Genomic DNA, 18155 nt, shown 5'->3' on the forward strand with positions numbered 1-18155 from the left:
TGGGCCTGGGAGGACAGATGGGAACTATGTCGTCCGGTCTCAGGTTCTGTGAGAAGGATGTAGGAAGAGGAGTGGGCGAGTCGGCTCTCTCTCCTTCCCACTCACACCGAGGTAACTTGGTCCAGAACAGGAAACAGTTTACTCCGAAGATTAATCGGTATTTGTTGTCCTTGTGACAAGGAGATAATATGCGGGATAATGGGACGTGGCGTCTCACTCCCGGGAGCACCACAGAGCCTGGGGGCTCAGGGCCGGGGGTGGGGTGGGGTGGGGGGGCGACGCAGGGACTGCGCAGGGGCTGCTGTGAATCGGTGAGCTCTTGGAGCAGCCCCGCGTGCAGGGCGCCTCCACAGAGCCGGGTTAGAGAAGGGAAAATCGGTAACAGTATGCGAAATATCTTGTACAAAGGATGCTTCTGTCACTCGCAAGAATTTGTTATGGGGACAATCCTGTCGCTCTGTAATTGCTCATTAGAGAACGTTTTGTTTCTCATTAAGGCGACATGAATAAGCGTCTAGTTGAAGGAGACAGCTGTAGAAATGTTCCACAAGAGACCTCTGGACACGATTCGGCACCAATTGCCAATTAGACATGTCAGTTTTAAGAGCAGAAAACAATATAGGACGGACACTGGGACGATGGGAGAAAAGCGCTCCTTTCTGGTTTCCCAGCGCCGCAGCTCCTGGCCAGGGCCGGGCTTCCTGATGCGCAGGCCCCGACTCCCTTGGGTGACCCCGCTCACATAACCTCGAACCTACAGCCTTCAGAGTTGGAGATCAGAGTGCTCACAGGTCCAGGGCTCTCTCTGCAGTCTCCAGAAAGACTGGCTAGGGAAAGATGTAGCCAACCCCCGCACTGACTGACGTTTGAAGCTGTAGAATTCCCGCATGCATACCCATAGGACACATCCCAGTGATGCTGGAACTCCATCTGGTGACCTTCCACTCTCCACCCCCAGCACTCCCGAGTCCTGCTGACCCCTTCCCCGCCCACTAGATCGAAGGTGTAGGCAATAGGCCCAGAAGCTCAGACCTACGAAGGCTGAGCCCAGAAGTCTCCACCCCTGGGTCTTCTAGGTGTTTAGAGCTCACATTTGCTTGGGGACCAGGGAATGAACATCCCTTTCCTGTTTCTAGGTGCCGAGACTAAAGTCCAGGGAGGGCAGTATTTTCCACTAGAGGTAGCGCTGCCCGCTTAGGACAGATTTTCAACCCTGGGAGCAAGCAGAGCTACAGACAGCCCGCGAGGGCCCGGTGGTGACCACTGGCGGCGAGAGGTGGCGCTAGTTCAGGGTCTTTTAACTTAATGCAGCTAGTTACTAGAGAATGCTGGGCCATACACTTGCTGAGCGTCCCACCCACCCATCCTGTTTACCCCCTACCTAAATGCTTTCTCCCTCTAGGCTCTCTGTCCCGCCTCCAGCGTGGGGAGGAAGCGTGTTTCGAAAGGAGTTTAGAATCTTGGGCGTGGGGACCTTGGGCTCTGGTGGTGAATGTCAGTTCTCCAGGCTTAAGTTCCTGGGGATTCCTCTGGCCTTTTGGTGCTAAGAGGGTCTCCCTCCCTCCCTGGCCCCCTTTCCCGGCCCGAGATGCTGATCTTGGGCTGTTAAGAGTCCCTTTCCAGAAGCATAAGGAGAGGTTAGGTCTCTGAGGGAGACAAATATGGTTTCCATCTGATCTATGCCACGCGGCGGTGAATAAAAATCCTGACGACGTGGCCTGACAATAACGAGACGACTCTATCCAGCCCCAATTCTCCAGCGATTTGGTGGTTTTAGGGATCACGAAGACACTTTTTCTCATCTCCTCCCCTCGCCCCAACCCCCATAATACCCAGGCCCTCTATAGGATTTAGTCAGCCTCCTTTCAACAGATGTTCAATGTTTTGATCCGAGCTCCAGAGCTGAAAAGGTTCCGCAACCGCGTTGCTATCTTTTCTTGCTTATTTTCCGCCTCACTGATTAAGACCCTAAGAAACTAAGGAATGATTTTATTTCCCAGCGTCTTTTTCCCCCTTCTTCTTTCTTTTCTGTTTCCCCCCTCTCCCTCTCTCTTCTCCTTCTTCCAGGAAACAAATCCTATCCCCTGCGTCAGATGGTCTTGGGGCTGGGATAATGGGAGGCGCTTTCACTCTCAGCTCGGATTAGGCAGGGAGGTGTACGGCGCCCATTGAAGGTCCCTTCTTTACGCCGCTAGGAGGGGACGCCTTTTAAAGGAGATATCTTAATTGTCTGCCACTTAGGTTTATCTTGTGGGGAATTAGAAAGCTCTAACTTCTATTTTTAGTTTCCTAAAAGATTTAAGGGAGGAAGGTAAAGCCACGAAAGAAAAAAGAAAAACAAAACAAAGCAAAAAACAAAAAAACCCAGCTCTAAGCAACCACTCAATCACCTGGCTGCAAACAGTCGCTATTTTAGAGCAGTGAACACATTTCCAATGTCGCTCTCTGGCTTGGTTAAGAGGTGATGGTGGTCATGGTGAATCCCGCAGCGTTTTCTCCTTGTTGGCTCTGACTCCACTTAAAAAAAAAATAAGAAAAGAAAAAATAAAAAGGATTTAAAGTGGCAGTTTTCCTGTTCCTATATACTTAATTTCCTCATTAAATACCACTTCCCAAGACAGTGTAAGCCCTAGGCTTATATCTCCCGCGCATGCTTGTGTATGAGCAGTGTCTGAGCTTGGAGGGCAATGAATATAATTCCGACGCTTTAAAATTAGGAGGACGTCAAAGAAGCAGATGAGAACAGAGAATGCTATCTGCAGGCATCTTCTGAAGGAGACGTCCAGCTTTGTTTAATTGGCAAGATATAGCACGCTAGAGAAGGGACAGGGGCGGGTCCAGGGCTTTCCTTTTGGATGAAGGCATGAGTGACCAGGCCAGATTGTGCTTCTATTTTCCAAAAGCAGTAACCGATGGACTTTTCTGGTAGACCCAAACAGCTTGGGGAAAAAAAAAAAAGCCTCCTTCACTGAATCCGACAATAAAAGGGACAGACCCTCTTCATTCTTCACCCCACCCCGAAAAAAAAAAAAACCACTTTGAAAAGTCCTCCAGAGACCTGGGGCAGCAAATTAGTACAGCCACTTGTGCCCCTACACGTGAGTTCGGCGTGTCTCCTCCAGCAGGCGACCCTCCCCTCCCCCACTCATCTGATGTAGGGCAGGACGCCTGCGGCTTGTTTACCAATACACGCTCCCTCCTCCTCTTCCTTTTCGTCCTTTTCTCCGGTCTCACTCGACCCTCCAATCTCTTTTTTCCTCTCCACATTTTCCCCGCTGTCCCTTCTTATACCTTTCGGCCATTATCTCTTTGAAGCACCCCCCCCGCCCATCCCCCACGCCATTCTTCCCCTTGCCTCTCTCCCTCCTCTCTCTCTCTAGCCTCTCTCCTTCCGCCTCCCCTCAGCCCCAGCTCTGCTCCCCATCCACCCTCCCCACCTCCCTCTACCCCCTGCCCTGGCCCCCCATCCACCACCACCGCCCAGCCAAGCGCCCTAAATAGCACCGAGGCGCCCGCTCTCCGGACAGTGATTAATGATGGCAGAGCAGAGAGGTTAACACACTTCGCTGAAAAGTCTGTTGACTGGGCTTCTTGTAACACAATGTGGCCCGCTGCACGCCTCAAGAGAATCCTTTTGTTGTCCGCGCTCATTGTGGCCTCAAAATTCTGCCCACGAAAGTTTGCCAACGCTCCTGCCCCAGGAGTTTAATAGTTTCCCTTACTCGCGGGGCATTGTGTGGTGCTGAAAAGCAGCCCCTCGCTATTCAAGTGTTGGTGGTCATCTCAATAGATCTCCAAGGGCCCATATGGTGGCCAGTGCCGATGAATCCGCCTGTTTAAATGGGGGAGAAAGTTGGGGTTTTAAAACATTTCAAAGTTCCTGAAAAGATCCCACTAGATCCTGTCACAATTCCCTGAACTCTTTGAAGGCGCTGCCTATTGTCTCCCGGTTATAAATGATATTCCTGGCCAAGTCGATTCCCACAGAGGCCTGGCAGCCCCTCCCCCCAAACTGGCCAAGTTTCTAGGATAGGGAGGGGGACCGTCCCGGTTGGTATCCCGTCGGGGCCACAGGCCTCAGGACCCAAGACTCAGCCTCCAGTGCCCTGGGAAGCCCAGCCAGGGCCGGAATCTTTCCCTTCTCACAGGCTTGCCGCCTTGCAGGCAAGGTGCACGGGCTAGAGCCAGCTAGCCCAAGTGCATAGCTCTCCACCAAGCGCAAGGGAAAACAATGAAACTTTCCCTGTTTAATGATAGAAATTACATTAAAAGTGGTGGAAATGCCCTAATTAAAAATGTACCACTTAAATGATATGCCAAGGACTCAGCTGCAGCATAGCATATTTAGCTAGTTAGTGAACTCTCCACGATTTCTTTTTTAAAATTACACGTTAAAAATTTAAAAGAAATCTTACTTTTCTCTGGTGCAACACATTACAAAGAATGGACAGTCCTTTTATCTAAATATAAAATTCCATTTTCAGCAATTATAGCCTGTTCTTGGTGATGATATAATTACAGCTGTGCTCGTAATAGGTGTCAGGGCGAAACACACTCACACAATGGTTGAATAAAACTGCAGAACAATGCAAGCACTTCTAAATTCACAACCTTTAAAATGAAATTGACTGTGCAGAATTCAAATAAAAACTAGATAAATATTTTTTTTTAAAGATTACAAGCTTGGTTTGGTTTCTTAATAGCATTTTCTACAAACCTATCAACATCTAATTGATTAGATAGGAATTACTGATTATAGATCAGCTGAAATCTTGCACATCACTCTATTTCCCCAACAGCCCTAGGTAAATACTTTCTGTAGGGTGAAGGGACTGGGGGAGGCAAGTGAGGAGGCAGCAGAGGAATATCATTTGGCCTGGAAACTTTTTGGATTGCTTTTTCATTCTCAGAAATGCTGCTTTGTGAGAGTACTGTCAGGTCTCATCTAGATAAAACCAGAAAGGAAAACGACTCAGGTACCAGTGTCCTTAAAGGAAGGCTAACACTTGATTACTTCAACAAGGCTTGGTGGAGACTCAGGCTGCCAGTCCTTGGGTTTTATAACTGTACCAAGTCCCATTAGGAGCCCCCATGTCACTCCAGTTTCTCTTATTGTCCTCTTCTTTTTGTTGCAGATGGCTGCCAGCAACAGGAAGGCGGGGGAGAGAACACCAACTCCATCAGTTCGAATGGAGAAGACTCGGATGAAGCTCAAATGAGGCTTCAGCTGAAGCGGAAGCTGCAGAGAAATAGAACGTCCTTTACCCAAGAGCAGATTGAGGCTCTGGAGAAAGGTGATGGGAATTCTTCAAAGTAGAGAAGCCTTAAATCCAAGTAAATGCCACGCCAACAGCACAAAGGGCTAAATTTAGCCCGGGTCCTTTGCATAGAAGACTGAAAAGTCCCCCCCACCCCTTGCTCTTCTGTCTTCCCCCTCCCCTCTGGACATCTTTTCAGGGTGTGTAAGTGTATGTACATTTTCTTTCTTTTCACATACCAGTAAGTTGAAAGATCAAAATTCTGACATACAAAGAAAATGATGTTCTGGCTGTCTCAGGTCACTGAATGTCATTCCAAAGAAAACTTCACTTAGTCTGGCGGGAAAGTTCTTTCAAGTACAGTCAACACACTGTAGAGTTACTTGAAAGGAAATTGTTTGGAGGAGATGGTAGTGGGGTCACAAAAGCCAGCTTGATCCAGCATTCAAATATTCTGTGTAGTTCTGGAATAACATATAAAACCAACTTACTCTTCCAGAGTTTGAGAGGACCCATTATCCAGATGTGTTTGCCCGGGAAAGACTAGCAGCCAAAATCGATCTACCTGAAGCCAGAATACAGGTACCCAGGGACTATGTTGGTTTTATGCATTGTCAGTCTTATACTTTGCCTTGTCTCTATACCAGTCATTTATATTGCTAGTAACAGGGTCAGTTTGCAAAGACTCTCTTGTCCTAGGACAGAGGATGGTGGAAATGGAGGGGTGTTTGTTGGTGGCAGAGCCTGTAGGGAGCACAGGGCTAACCAACCTGTTCCATGCATTTCCAGGTATGGTTTTCTAATCGAAGGGCCAAATGGAGAAGAGAGGAAAAACTGAGGAACCAGAGAAGGCAGGCCAGCAACACCCCTAGTCACATTCCTATCAGCAGCAGTTTCAGCACCAGTGTCTACCAGCCCATTCCGCAGCCTACCACACCTGGTAACTTGAAATGCCAACTGCCAAGAAATGTTCTTAAGTCTGTTTGCCCTGGGCTCCCCCTCATCCCGTGACGACCTTCCATCTTCCTCTTTTCTCTTTCTCTCTCTCTCTGCAGTTTCCTCCTTCACATCAGGCTCCATGTTGGGCCGAACAGACACCGCCCTCACCAACACGTACAGTGCTCTGCCACCTATGCCCAGCTTCACCATGGCAAACAACCTGCCTATGCAAGTAAGAGAGGCTGGCCACCTGCTGCACAGGACAAGGAATGGGTTAGGGCTTGCAGACCCCATCCGCTGCGGTTACCCCCTTGGGAGTCCTTCCTGTGACAGTGATTGGCTTGACCAGTCAACTCTGAGACAGTCAATCCAATCTCTTCGAGTTGATTGATTGCCTGATTGATTGATTCATGCCCTTGAAAAACAAACACTCGATTTGTTCAGCCAAGTTAATGTGCCTTTTATCATCATGTTAGCTGGGTAATTCTGGGTGGCAGTGAAGTCTGTTTTGGGTACCAATGAAGCATGTGCCACAAAGCAGAAATAATGATGGCATAACATAAGATACTAAGATGCTCGTGTGTAAAAACTTGTGTTTATGTTAGTATGTTTGTATTAATAAATACAGAATCAGCAGAAGTATATTGAGGATTATTTTTGGTCCATGTAAGAAACTAGTGAGGAAGAAAAAAGGGGACCGAGAAGTGAGATTCCTCTTTACACAGGTGAAATACATTTACGAGAAGGAAACTAGTTCTTTCTATATTTAAAAATAAACACGTAATAGAAAGTGTTTGCTTTACATTTAATGTGTATCAGCTGTAGATGCTGTGACAGCTTGGTGGTAATCCTTGCTGCCTAGAAAGCGGACGGCATTCTCAGTACCCTGGCCTGTGCTTTTAGGGGTAGGTCCTGGATTCAGCTGGCATTTTCTAATGTTAGTTGTACAGGGCTTCTGGGATGTACTAGACCTTTGTTGCCGGGGGGGGGGACTTTTGCTGGGGGGATTCTGATGGGTCTTCTCCATCAGTGTTCCTAAGTCTCCTGCTTGTGCAACCAATAGTTAGATCGGCCTGATTGTATGAGGTTGGCAGCAGAGCCCCTGCTGGAAACAGTTCTGGGGTTACACAGATTGTTTATTCTCCATTGAACATCTTTTTGCCAGGTTTGGAATTCAGATTAAAATAAAAGTCTCCCAGTCTTCAGATTAATATTGGAACAGCTAGATCGGCAACTCCAGAGGACTTATTCACATGCTTCTTTTCTATTGCGTCTGCTTTTATTTGCCATAGTACAATTGATGTAAATGAAGGGACCAATAGTCCATTAGTTAGTATTGCTATAACTATCTTGGAATTTTCCAGAAGTCGGGTTGCCTAGAGGAAGTGATTGTAGGAATAAGAAACAAATGCAAGCTGAAATCCTAGCAGGGCCCTTTAGGCCTGCTTGCCTTTTTAAACTTGACATGAGCAGTCACCATCTGACTTTAACGAGGCCACTGAGTGCACTGTGCAGTATTATATATTATAGCAACATCTAGGTTTCTGTGACGGTGATATAATGTGCACATGAAAAAACAAAATGAAATAACTAGATAGATGCCTGATTATATTAAGCTTGCTTCTGCATATAAAGAAATATGTTGGGCTAGTTTATTTTAAACATGGACTTTTAAAAATTGTACAGATACAAAAGTAAGTGGCTTCATTAAACAAAGAAAATAAAAATGATCTGTGATTTTACAGTTAAGAGAAAATTCCTTTTTTGTAATGGGGAGGGGTGGTCTCTCTGTCAGCGGCTTCATCCTGTTGACCAAAATCCTCTGTCTTACAAAGACTGTGCATCTTCCTCTGGACTTCCTTCAGCGGGTGTCAGTCTCTGAGAAAGAGGATCTGGGGATGTCAAGCATTTGCAGAGCAAAGCAGCTGTCGCTGACACTAGGCCTCGATTGGCTCACCTCAGGAGTTGTCTCATCTCAAATAACCCATGAGGGCTCCCATGCCGGGTTTATCCTGGATCTGCATATTCCTTTATTTCTTGTTCAGTTTTGAGAAAGATTTATCTCTTTAACATTTCCATTTAAAAGACCGCAACACACTTTTATGGATGAGACTCAATCAGGACTTTTGGGTCAGTTAAGAAGTCAGTTAATTCTCAGGTTGTGTTGAAGTTACATTCATTCACTGACATTTTTGACTTCTTTAATCTGACTCTATTATGGTTGTGTCTTAAAAAAAATCTCTAATCCTCCAAGTCCAGCACTGGAAGGTTCCCAAGGTCCCTACATCAAACTCTCCAAAGAGTTCCTCCATTGCTTTCTGCCCCACAGTTGAACTATGGAATTTGGGGATCTTAGCATTCTCAAATAGATCCAGGTTTATGGAAAGAGAGAATGTCTCATGCTAGTAACTCCAGCAGAGGTAAAACATAGTGCAGATTGCCAAAACCAGACGTTTGTTTGAATTTACTGTGTTTCAGAAATTTGTCACCCAGGTGGCTTTGCTCTGGTGGTGACTGATGATGAAGAACCAAGCTTGGACTCATTATATGGAATTCTAGTACATTCCAAAGAGGCATCAGTAATGACCAGGCTCATTGGCAGAGGCCCTGGGGAGGAGGAATCCCAGGATGTGGTTGTGTGGTGTGGTTCCAGTAATCACAGGTTTTTCTTTCTCCCGGCAGCCCCCAGTTCCCAGCCAGACCTCTTCGTACTCCTGCATGCTACCCACCAGCCCTTCGGTAAATGGGCGGAGTTATGATACCTACACCCCTCCGCACATGCAAACACACATGAACAGTCAGCCCATGGGTACCTCGGGGACCACTTCAACAGGTGAGCTCTCTGTAGCTGTGCAGAGGGGTCTACCGGGCCCCTTTGGCCAGTCGATGACCTGTATTGTCCTGTAGCTGACTTGAAAAGAAACTTTTGGCCTTGCTTTAAGGGGTGTGTTGAACATTATACTGCTCTTGCCTTTAGGGAAAACTGACTGAAAAGGGAAATTCGGTTAAGTTAGTGAGTGGACACCATATAGACAAAAGAGACATCATTTATGTTGGTGAATTGATCACAGAAGTCGTGTATGAAGATAAGGCCCAAGATCAAATTTTCAGAAGACATCTATGCCTGAGCTGGACAGTTGACAGGGCCCACTGAGCTTGATGTGGGTGCTTATTGGCAGACTTACACATCTTCTAGTTTCTTGATGCCGGCTGAGGAGGTACCACATGAGTCCTCCAGAGATGGCAGAACTGATGAACTTCCAACGTTGGGGAGGTTGACTTGGGTTTCATGAAGTATATGTGAACACAGTCTCTAGTTTCAAAAGGTCTCCTTTTCTTTCTAATGATTGAAAGTTTTTTTTTATTATAATATAAAGTAGAAAAGAAGTATTATGAAGTGTACAGTTTTACAAAGTTCAGACTGTGTGTCATCTTCTCGAGTCTACCCTTGTGGTTGTATTTTTTTTTTTTTTATTCATTTACAGGACTCATTTCCCCTGGAGTGTCGGTCCCTGTCCAAGTTCCTGGAAGTGAACCTGACATGTCTCAGTACTGGCCCCGATTACAGTAAAGAGAGCGAGCGTGGTCAAGAGAGGAAATTGTGTTCACTCAGTCAGTGACCATGTGGATACAACAGTTGGGTGTTCAGGAAAGAAAGAGAAATGGCTGTTAGAAGCACTTCACTTTGCAATTGTGTCCTGTATTGGAGCCTGGGAATGGACTAGAAACAAGGACCTTTGCATACAGAAGGCACGGTATCAGTTGGAACAAATCTTCATTTTGGTATCCAAACTTTTATTAATTTTGGTGTATTATTTGTAAATGGGCATTTGTATGTTATAACGAAGAAAAGAACAACACAGACTGGTGGACCTTGGATCTGTGTTGGCTCATGTGGTTGTTTAAAGGAAACCATGATTGACAAGATTTGCCATGGATTTAAGAGTTTTATCAAGATATATCGAATACTTCTACCCATCTGTTCATAGTTTATGGACTGATGTTCCAAGTTTGTATCATTCCTTTGCATATAATTAAACCTGGAACAACACACACTAGATATATGTAAGAAATATCTGTTGGTTTTCCAAAGGTTGTTAACAGATGACGTTTATGTGCAAAAAGGGGTAAGATATAAATTCAAGGAGAAGTTGATAGCTAAGGTAGAGTGTGTCTTCGATATAATCCAATTTGTTTTATGTCAAAATGTAAGTATTTGTCTTCCCTAGAAATCCTCAGAATGATTTCTATAATAAAGTTAATTTCATTTATATTTGACAAGAATACTCTATAGATGTTTTATACACATTTTCATGCAATCATTTGTTTCTTTCTTGGCCAGCAAAAGTTAATTGTTCTTAGATATAGCTGTATTACTGTTCACAGTCCAATCATTTTGTGCATCTAGAATTCATTCCTAATCAATTAAAAGTGCTTGCAAGAGTTTTAAACCTAAGTGTTTTGCAGTTGTTCACAAATACATATCAAAATTAACCATTGTTGATTGTAAAAACCATGCCAAAGCCTTTGTATTTTCTTTATTACACTATTTTCTTTTTAACCTTATAGTGTGGTGTTACAAATTTTGTTTCCCCATTAGGTTAACATCCTAAATCAATGCTTAGGTTCATACACACTCCATTTTATAGCCTGATGTTTTACAGACATCAGGAGTTGGCAACGTATCAGGGGAAAGAAAAATCACTTATAGCCGTGTGGATTTGCATCCCACAACATGTGCAGAAAAATGGCAATATTTCCAGTTTATCCATTTATTTCATTTAAAAGATCAAAGTGTAGAAATAATTTTAAAAAAAAATGCAACAAGCGATTCACTAGGAGTTTTGTTTTGAATTGAAGCTGGCATTTTCAAACTGGGCAGCCAATCTCCACAGTAATTTCACTGAAGTATAGTCAAAGGTTGAGTTCTTAAAGGAGACTTTCTGCAAGCTGTTGCCTCTCTCAGACAACCCTTCTCCCTGTCCTGTCTCCCTCCTCTTTGCACAAGAGGCATCCTGTCCCACTGACCCCCTACGGCTGTTCCCATCTGAGTCTTGCTTTCTGCGCCTCTGTGGATGGCTGGAGGGTGGAGGGGACTGTTGCATGTCGAGGAATAATGAGCTGAGCACAGACACATCAACAGACAACAACAAAGCAGACTGTGACTGGCCGGGCCGGTGGGAGTTCAAGGCCTTCAGTCATTGGCGGCTTAAGCCAAACATTCCCAAATCTACGAAGTGGGGCCCATTGTTGGTCAGTTGTTATTTGCAAAGAAGCACAGATCTGATCATGTTTAAAGTGGCGGCACGCAGGGCAGGAGTGCCTGAGCCCAACAGTGGATGGAAAAAAAAACCCACAAAATAAGCCTTTGTTGGTTAGAGAAAGGCCTGCCTGCTATTTTCTGTCTGTTCCGTGCAACACTTAAGTCAAAGTAGACATATTTTCTCCAGTAAACTTCAATGAAAAATGTGTATGTGTGTGGGTCCTGACTGTCTGGATTAAAATATTTAAACATGGAGAAATGTTTGGGGGAAAAGATACTTCCATGGATTTGAACTCTGATTTTTTTTTTTAATCCCCATAAGAAATAAATGATTTGAGGATTTCAATATGACCCTGCAGTTCAACATCTCTCATTTGGTAGTTAAGGTCTTATTTCCAGACAGGTCACTTAGGTCTATCAGTTTTAGTTTAGCAGAGTTGCTTTATGTTCGGAAGGCCATTTTAACTGGCTTGCCATTTTTGTGTGTGTGCTTTTGGTCACTGTCCATGTCAGCCTGCACTGCCTGCTGGCACCTATACACCACTGCTACAATCGCCCTTGTAGACATTTCTACCTCCTGACATTTTGCAGCCTCCATTCCCTGAGGGACGTGTGCTGAGGGAACTGTCAGAAAAGGGCTAGGTTGCAGCCACTGCTGGCTGCCTTACTTCTTCCTCAGAAAAAAAAAAAAAAGAGCAGTTTCCAACTGGCTGTGATTTTGGCTGGGGTCAGGCAGCCCGTGCTGGCCCATGGCTCTGCTGAGTAGAGTACACAGACTACAGAGAACAACAGCACATGGAATTCTGGGGGTAAGATCTGAGAGTGCTGTGAGAACTGAGGGTCTGGATGTGTGCAGTTGGGCACGTATACAAGTCCTCAGAGGGTCAAGACTGCCAGGGCGCAGTGGCCCAGCCTGGTAGATCCTGAAGGGGGGATGCTCAGCTGTGGAAGCCTCTGGTTGAACAGGATGAGAACAGCCTTGCCTTCTGCCCACATGCACCCTAGAGAGATGAGCTAGCTGTCTGTATCCTAGGCTGCGTGGTCCCAGTGCCCAGGAACTGGCTTTTGACTCCCAGTAATCATTTTCATTTGTTGATTCACTGACAGGTATATTTATAGATTTGGCAATGGAAAATCTGCAGGGATGTTTTAGTGCCATTTTCCAGGACAAAGACCAAGTTTTATGACATCCTCTGTGCAAACAGCTTACATTTTATCTCAAGGTTTGACTGACTTAGCGACATCAGGTGAATGGAGAGTTCAATCACTCTAGATGAGTGGTTTTCAACCTTCCTAATGCTGTGACCCTTCAATATAGTTCCTCAGGTTGTGGTGACCCATCCTAGCCATAATTTTATTATGGCTGATACTATATCATAACTGTAATTTGCTGCTGTTATGAACTGCAATATAAATATCTGATATGCAGGAATGAACCCTGTGAAAGGGTCATTCAACCTCCAAAGTGGTCTCGACCCACGTGTTGAGAACCACTGCTGTAGGTAAAAGCAACTTTGCTTTGTACTGTGATGAAATTCCAAGGATTTCCCCTCCCCCAAAGCTGTACCTTCCAACAACTCTTTTTTTTTTTTTTTTTTTTTTTTTTTGTTTTTCGAGACAGGGTTTCTCTGTGTAGCTTTGCGCCTCTCCTGGAACTCACTTGGTAGCCCAGGCTGGCCTCAAACTCACAGAGATCCACCTGGCTCTGCCTCCCAAGTGCTGGGATTAAAGGCGTGCGCCACCACCGCCCGGCCCTTCCAACAACTCTTACAAGGTGGTGAACAACTGGCTTCTCAATGGTGCGTACATCATCTCCTCTTCCTGCTTAAATGAAAGATCACTGGGTTTCCTAAAAATTACATCTATGGTATTAATGCTTTGTTCTGCAAGCATTTGCTGTCACAGGATGGCACTGATCATCTCTATTCATGCCTTTGTGCTCTGGGCCTTAATGCTCTCAAGAAAAAGTATCTTTTTCTTGAGGAGGTGGTCTCTATATTGATTTTATTGATGGCAAATACACATTATTCTCATTTTTAATAACTTTTTTTTGGCCTTGGTCATACATGACTAAACTGCTCATTTTTCAAGTTCAAAGTGTAAATCTTTAGAGTTTATATTGCTTAATTCGAATACTGCTAATGGTGACTATCTTTGGAACATAGTCACATGATGTCTTAGAGATGACATTAATAATGGGCTTAATCGATAGGGGTTTCCCCACATACCCTTGCTGTAGGTATATGCGTATGTCCCATTCATTAAAATGAAAAGACGGGGAATCAACAGCAGAATACCCCTTGCTTTGGAAGCATTTTCATCTGTTCTGGTGTTAGTATAGGAAGGTCCTGGGGGTAGTGCTAAAAAATAAGTAAAAAACAAGATAAGAAAAGTGATCTCATTCAGCGGCTGTTAACAAGAAATCCAGAGAGTCTCAGAGCCCTATACCTGAGTAATCTACAGGAGTCAAAATATTGACCTCATGTTAAAGAAAGGCAGATCTAGCACAAGGATTAGGACTACCACAAAGGGCTGTGGGGTTCATGCACTGGACACATTGAAAAGATATAGAGATATTACAGCTATTCTATTTGACAGTGTTAAGTATTTATATTCCAGACAAGTTAAAATCTATGAATAGAGTATACATTTCATAATACATTAGAAGTACATGCATATATACAGTAGCATATAATATACAGAGCTATATTATATGTTAGCATTTGAAAAACAATATTTTCATGTAGGAAGTTATTGGGGTAATAGAGAACAAATAATTTCCAGATGAAGGAAAACATATTTTTAGAATGGGTTTTTATCAGAGGAAAACAAAACAAAATAGCACCATACATCTGTTTCCAATATCAGCAGCTTCTTCTTCTTTATTATTACTATTATTAAAATATGCTGAGGAAATCTGAGACAAAGTGGTGGATGTAGTATTTTTGGAAAGCCAGCTACTCTATTTATTTAAGAGTTTGAAAAGTTTAATTTCTGTTTAAGCCAAGGGTTCAAATGTGCTTTTCAATTTCTAGGGCATTTATCTATTTGTAAAGTGCATATCTACTAGTAGTTGGCTGTTAATTTTATAGCTATAGCCAAGAAGCAAAGCAAACCAATGATCTATTAAGTATTTTATAAGCAATTTACTTATCTGATGGCTTCATACTTTCTTTCCAGTCAAATGCCATATAATTGTGCTGTTGTGTGTTTGTGTAAAATGAGTCACGACAGGGTAAGAGAAAGGTTAGTTATTATAACAATTAAACATTCACTTCAGTTTATTCACTATCTGTTAAAGGACAGCTGGGCTTCTGTGGATACCTGTGCAACATGATTTATTATCTAGGGAGGAAATCAATTTTTTGAAGTTGTTTTAAATTTTAAAAGTACCTCTCCTCAATATAAAAGCCCTTTAATTTTAACTGACAGATTAATTCTGAAACTTTATTTTGAAAAGAAAATGGGGAAGAATTTGCTTCTTTAGAATTAAAAGGTATGAAAAAAATAAACCAGACATTCTAAAAAAAAAAAAAAAAAAGAATCAACTTGATTTTTTTTAGTGCTAATGAAGTCGTGGTGACAAAATAGTTGTCTTTTTGATTTTATCACAAAAAATAAACTGGTAGTGACAGGGTATGATGGAGAGATTTGACATCCTGGCAAATCACTGTCATTGATTCAATTATTCTAATTCTGAATAAGAGCTGTATACAGTGTGTGTTTATGCTACAGTGGGCTTTTTTTTAAGTGACTGACATTCATCATATTGGTTAGACAGTTTTAAAAACCTAGTCTTTGTTTTCTCCAATGTTGTCAAGAGCAAATAGAGTATAATTTGTGGTATATTAAAAGGAAACTGCTTAAAATGTTAGTTAAAGGTGCTTCAAAATATTCTAATTTATTTGAAAATGTATTTTGGAAATTCAATTTCTGCCAACATCTTTTTAAAACACTTGAGTCTTTAAATACATGCAAGTTGCCTTTTAACTTTCACTTTGTACCTATGATTTGTAACCCTTCAAGAATATGGACCTATGACACCAAACCCTAGTGCGGTCTATGAAAACTTGTTCCATATGCTGTGTTCCCAAGACATGCTACATGGTTAGAGATTCATTAGCATGCTCAGCCAATGCTCATGGTTAACAAAGGGTTGAGGTGACACAATGGAAGTCTGAGTTCCTTTCAGGTTTTCACGGTTTCTCAGACCCACATTATGTAACCTGCGCACCGGGCTTCAAGACACATCTTTGGGACCTCAGCACCAGTGGAGCTGCCAGCTTGAGTTTCAATCTTGGATTTTGTCTGTTGAAAGAATTTCACAGTACCGATGTCAATTATTTAGAACTTTAGAACAGCAGTCCACCCATCAGGTTCTGTGTGTACTATTGTGTGGGGTAATTAAGACAAAATCCCTCAATACAGCTGTTTGGTCTTCGTCACTTGAAATGGCAGGATGCACAAATACAAACTGTTTCATACACTAGCAAACAGAACATTCTTCAAAAAAGGCTTAGCAGTTTTTGGTGACTTCTCCAGAAACATAGAGCAATGTATCCCACACAGCTTGAACTCCTGTTCTACACTCTGTGGGTGAGCGTGTCTATCACCATCATTCACGACACCATCACTCTATCGCTCCAGTCCACATGAACCAATGACCACTCTAAGGCACATCATATTTTGGGGTATTTTTTGGTGTTTATTTAAAAATCAATTAGTATTTTAAAATACACAACAGCAGCTAAATGTCAAATGATGGTATTTCTGCTCTATTGTTTTTGTACAAAAGTTGGTGGAAAAAACAAACAATGAAACAACCCAAACTGAAGAACGTGGCTCCGTTTGAAATCCCGTGTTTTTCAAAGACTGGAGGGTCAAATCATTAAGAAAAATATTTACATAAGCTATTTGCAATCATAATTAGGGTGTCAGATAATTCTGCATGCAGTTACTAAGGAGGATTCCCTAGAAGTCCAGGTGCTTCTTGCCTCCGGCCATCATGCCACAGCCTGGGCCCAGCAGCTTGGCAGAGTCTGCCAGATCCTGTTTGCTTGAACGGCTCACTGTGTCTGACAAGTCTGGAGGCAAATGCAGTCGCTGTGGTACATTGTGAGAGAAGGAAAGAAGAAAAAAATTAATTTTGCTTTCCCCACACACTTCAGAATACAATATTATGCTCTGTTGATCAGCATTTAGTCTTGCATATGAAATCTCTGCTAAAACAATTCCTCAGACGGAGCCCATTATCTTCATATTCCATTCTTAGTAGGTTTTTACAAATTACAGCTACTGTTAGAAACTGGACCAAGATTCTCAGTGGAATGACTTCAGAGTCCAAAACCAAATCTAGTAAGATTTTTCTTTCTTAGGTGGGAATGAAAACATGCAAATGCACAAATTGAAAAGAATACTGTAAGTTACAATTTTCTGCTTCTGTTTTTGCCAGGGTCCTAACATAGTTTTAATCAACTATGGCTTTTCAGGAATGGTGGAGTCCTACAGATGCTTGCTTCTCTTTGTGTGTAAGTTGACTGCTGATTCCATTGCCTGACTATACTTTTTCTAGGAACTGACATTGTCACAGACGTGTTGGCATAGCGAGAACAATGCTACTGGACGGCAGTGCTTGCCCTGTGCACAGGTGAGCCAGCCATGGCTCTGACTACAGGTTTGCCTCGGAGCAGAGCACTGGAGTAGGCTCTCAAAAGCGGGGTTGGCTTTGTGTACCCAACTCCTGCTTTTATCTTCCCCCAGATGCAAGCTCACTTAAGCAGACCTACCCCACAGCCAAAACTGCAGATGTTACTGTGGTTAGAAAAAGATACTTCCAGTTTTAAAACAATGTTTTTCTTTTGAAAGAGATAAAAGCCAGAGATGGTGGTGCACACCTTTAATCTCAGCACTTAGGAGGTAGAGGTAGTTGGATCTTTGGGTTCAAGACCAGCCTGGTCTACAAAGCTAGTTCCAGACCAGCTAGGGCTGTTACACAGAGAAACCCTACCTCACATGCCCACTCCTCCAAAAAAGAGAGAAAGGAATATAAAATTATTTTAATTATCACCCCCCCCACACAAATAAAAATTGAGTTGGGGGGTAGAGGTAGGTGGATCTTTGTTGTGAGTTTGAGGCCAACATGCTCTGCAAAATGAGTTTCAAGCCAGCCAAGGCGACATAGTGAGACCCCGTCTCCCCTGCCCCCCCTGCCAAAAAAAATCAAAATTAAAGGAGGGAGTTGACTTTCCAGATCAGTGGATTCCACATGAAGAAACACGGCTGGAAAATATTAAAAAAGAAATGATCTGTATTGAACACACAGAGACTTTTTATATCATTATTACTCTCTATTCAATATAACAAACATTTATTCACTGGGCATTTTCATTGTATTAGGTATTACCATAGTCCATAGGTCATTTAAAGTTTCTAGGAAGATATGTGTAGTTATAGACAAACACTATGCCATTGTCTAGGAGGGGCTTTGGTATCCACAGCCTTTGGCATCTGCAGGGGTTTTAGAACCACTCCTCTAGGGTGATAGAGGATGACTCTTTCTGTTAGGTGAGGCACAAAACAGGAGGCCAGGGCCACAGGCAAGGCAGGATAGGCTAGTGTTTCATCATAGGCAACCTGGTTGGGACTTTCATTTGGAAGACTCTCTTCAATGGGGAAAAAAAAGGCTAGGATGGTTT

At 43.3% G+C, this 18155-nt stretch overlaps 2 protein-coding genes across 12 annotated transcripts in view; one reads left to right on the plus strand and one right to left on the minus strand.

Annotated features, from left to right (window-relative positions):
* The window catches only part of Pax6 (paired box 6), a 28468-nt gene extending 17820 nt beyond the window's left edge, over nucleotides 1-10648 (plus strand). For all 10 annotated transcript variants that reach the window (XM_028877868.2, XM_028877867.2, XM_028877866.2 and 7 more), the window contains 6 exons: nucleotides 5136-5294; nucleotides 5758-5840; nucleotides 6048-6198; nucleotides 6314-6429; nucleotides 8880-9030; nucleotides 9683-10648. In XM_028877868.2, coding sequence (XP_028733701.1) covers nucleotides 5136-5294; nucleotides 5758-5840; nucleotides 6048-6198; nucleotides 6314-6429; nucleotides 8880-9030; nucleotides 9683-9768 — 746 coding nt within the window. In that variant the 3' untranslated portion in view covers nucleotides 9769-10648. The remainder of the gene's footprint in view (nucleotides 1-5135; nucleotides 5295-5757; nucleotides 5841-6047; nucleotides 6199-6313; nucleotides 6430-8879; nucleotides 9031-9682) is intronic.
* Nucleotides 10649-16142: 5494 nt separating this feature from the next.
* Nucleotides 16143-18155, minus strand: part of Elp4 (elongator acetyltransferase complex subunit 4) — a 196543-nt gene continuing 194530 nt past the window's right edge. The window contains exon 10 of one of the 2 annotated variants that reach the window (XM_028877860.2): nucleotides 16143-16563. In XM_028877860.2, coding sequence (XP_028733693.1) covers nucleotides 16432-16563 — 132 coding nt within the window. In that variant the 3' untranslated portion in view covers nucleotides 16143-16431. The remainder of the gene's footprint in view (nucleotides 16564-18155) is intronic. The other variant, XR_005091368.1, reaches the window with a different exon arrangement.

This window comes from Peromyscus leucopus, chromosome 4, assembly GCF_004664715.2.
Source record: "Peromyscus leucopus breed LL Stock chromosome 4, UCI_PerLeu_2.1, whole genome shotgun sequence".
In the NCBI taxonomy this organism is placed as follows: domain Eukaryota; kingdom Metazoa; phylum Chordata; class Mammalia; order Rodentia; family Cricetidae; genus Peromyscus; species Peromyscus leucopus.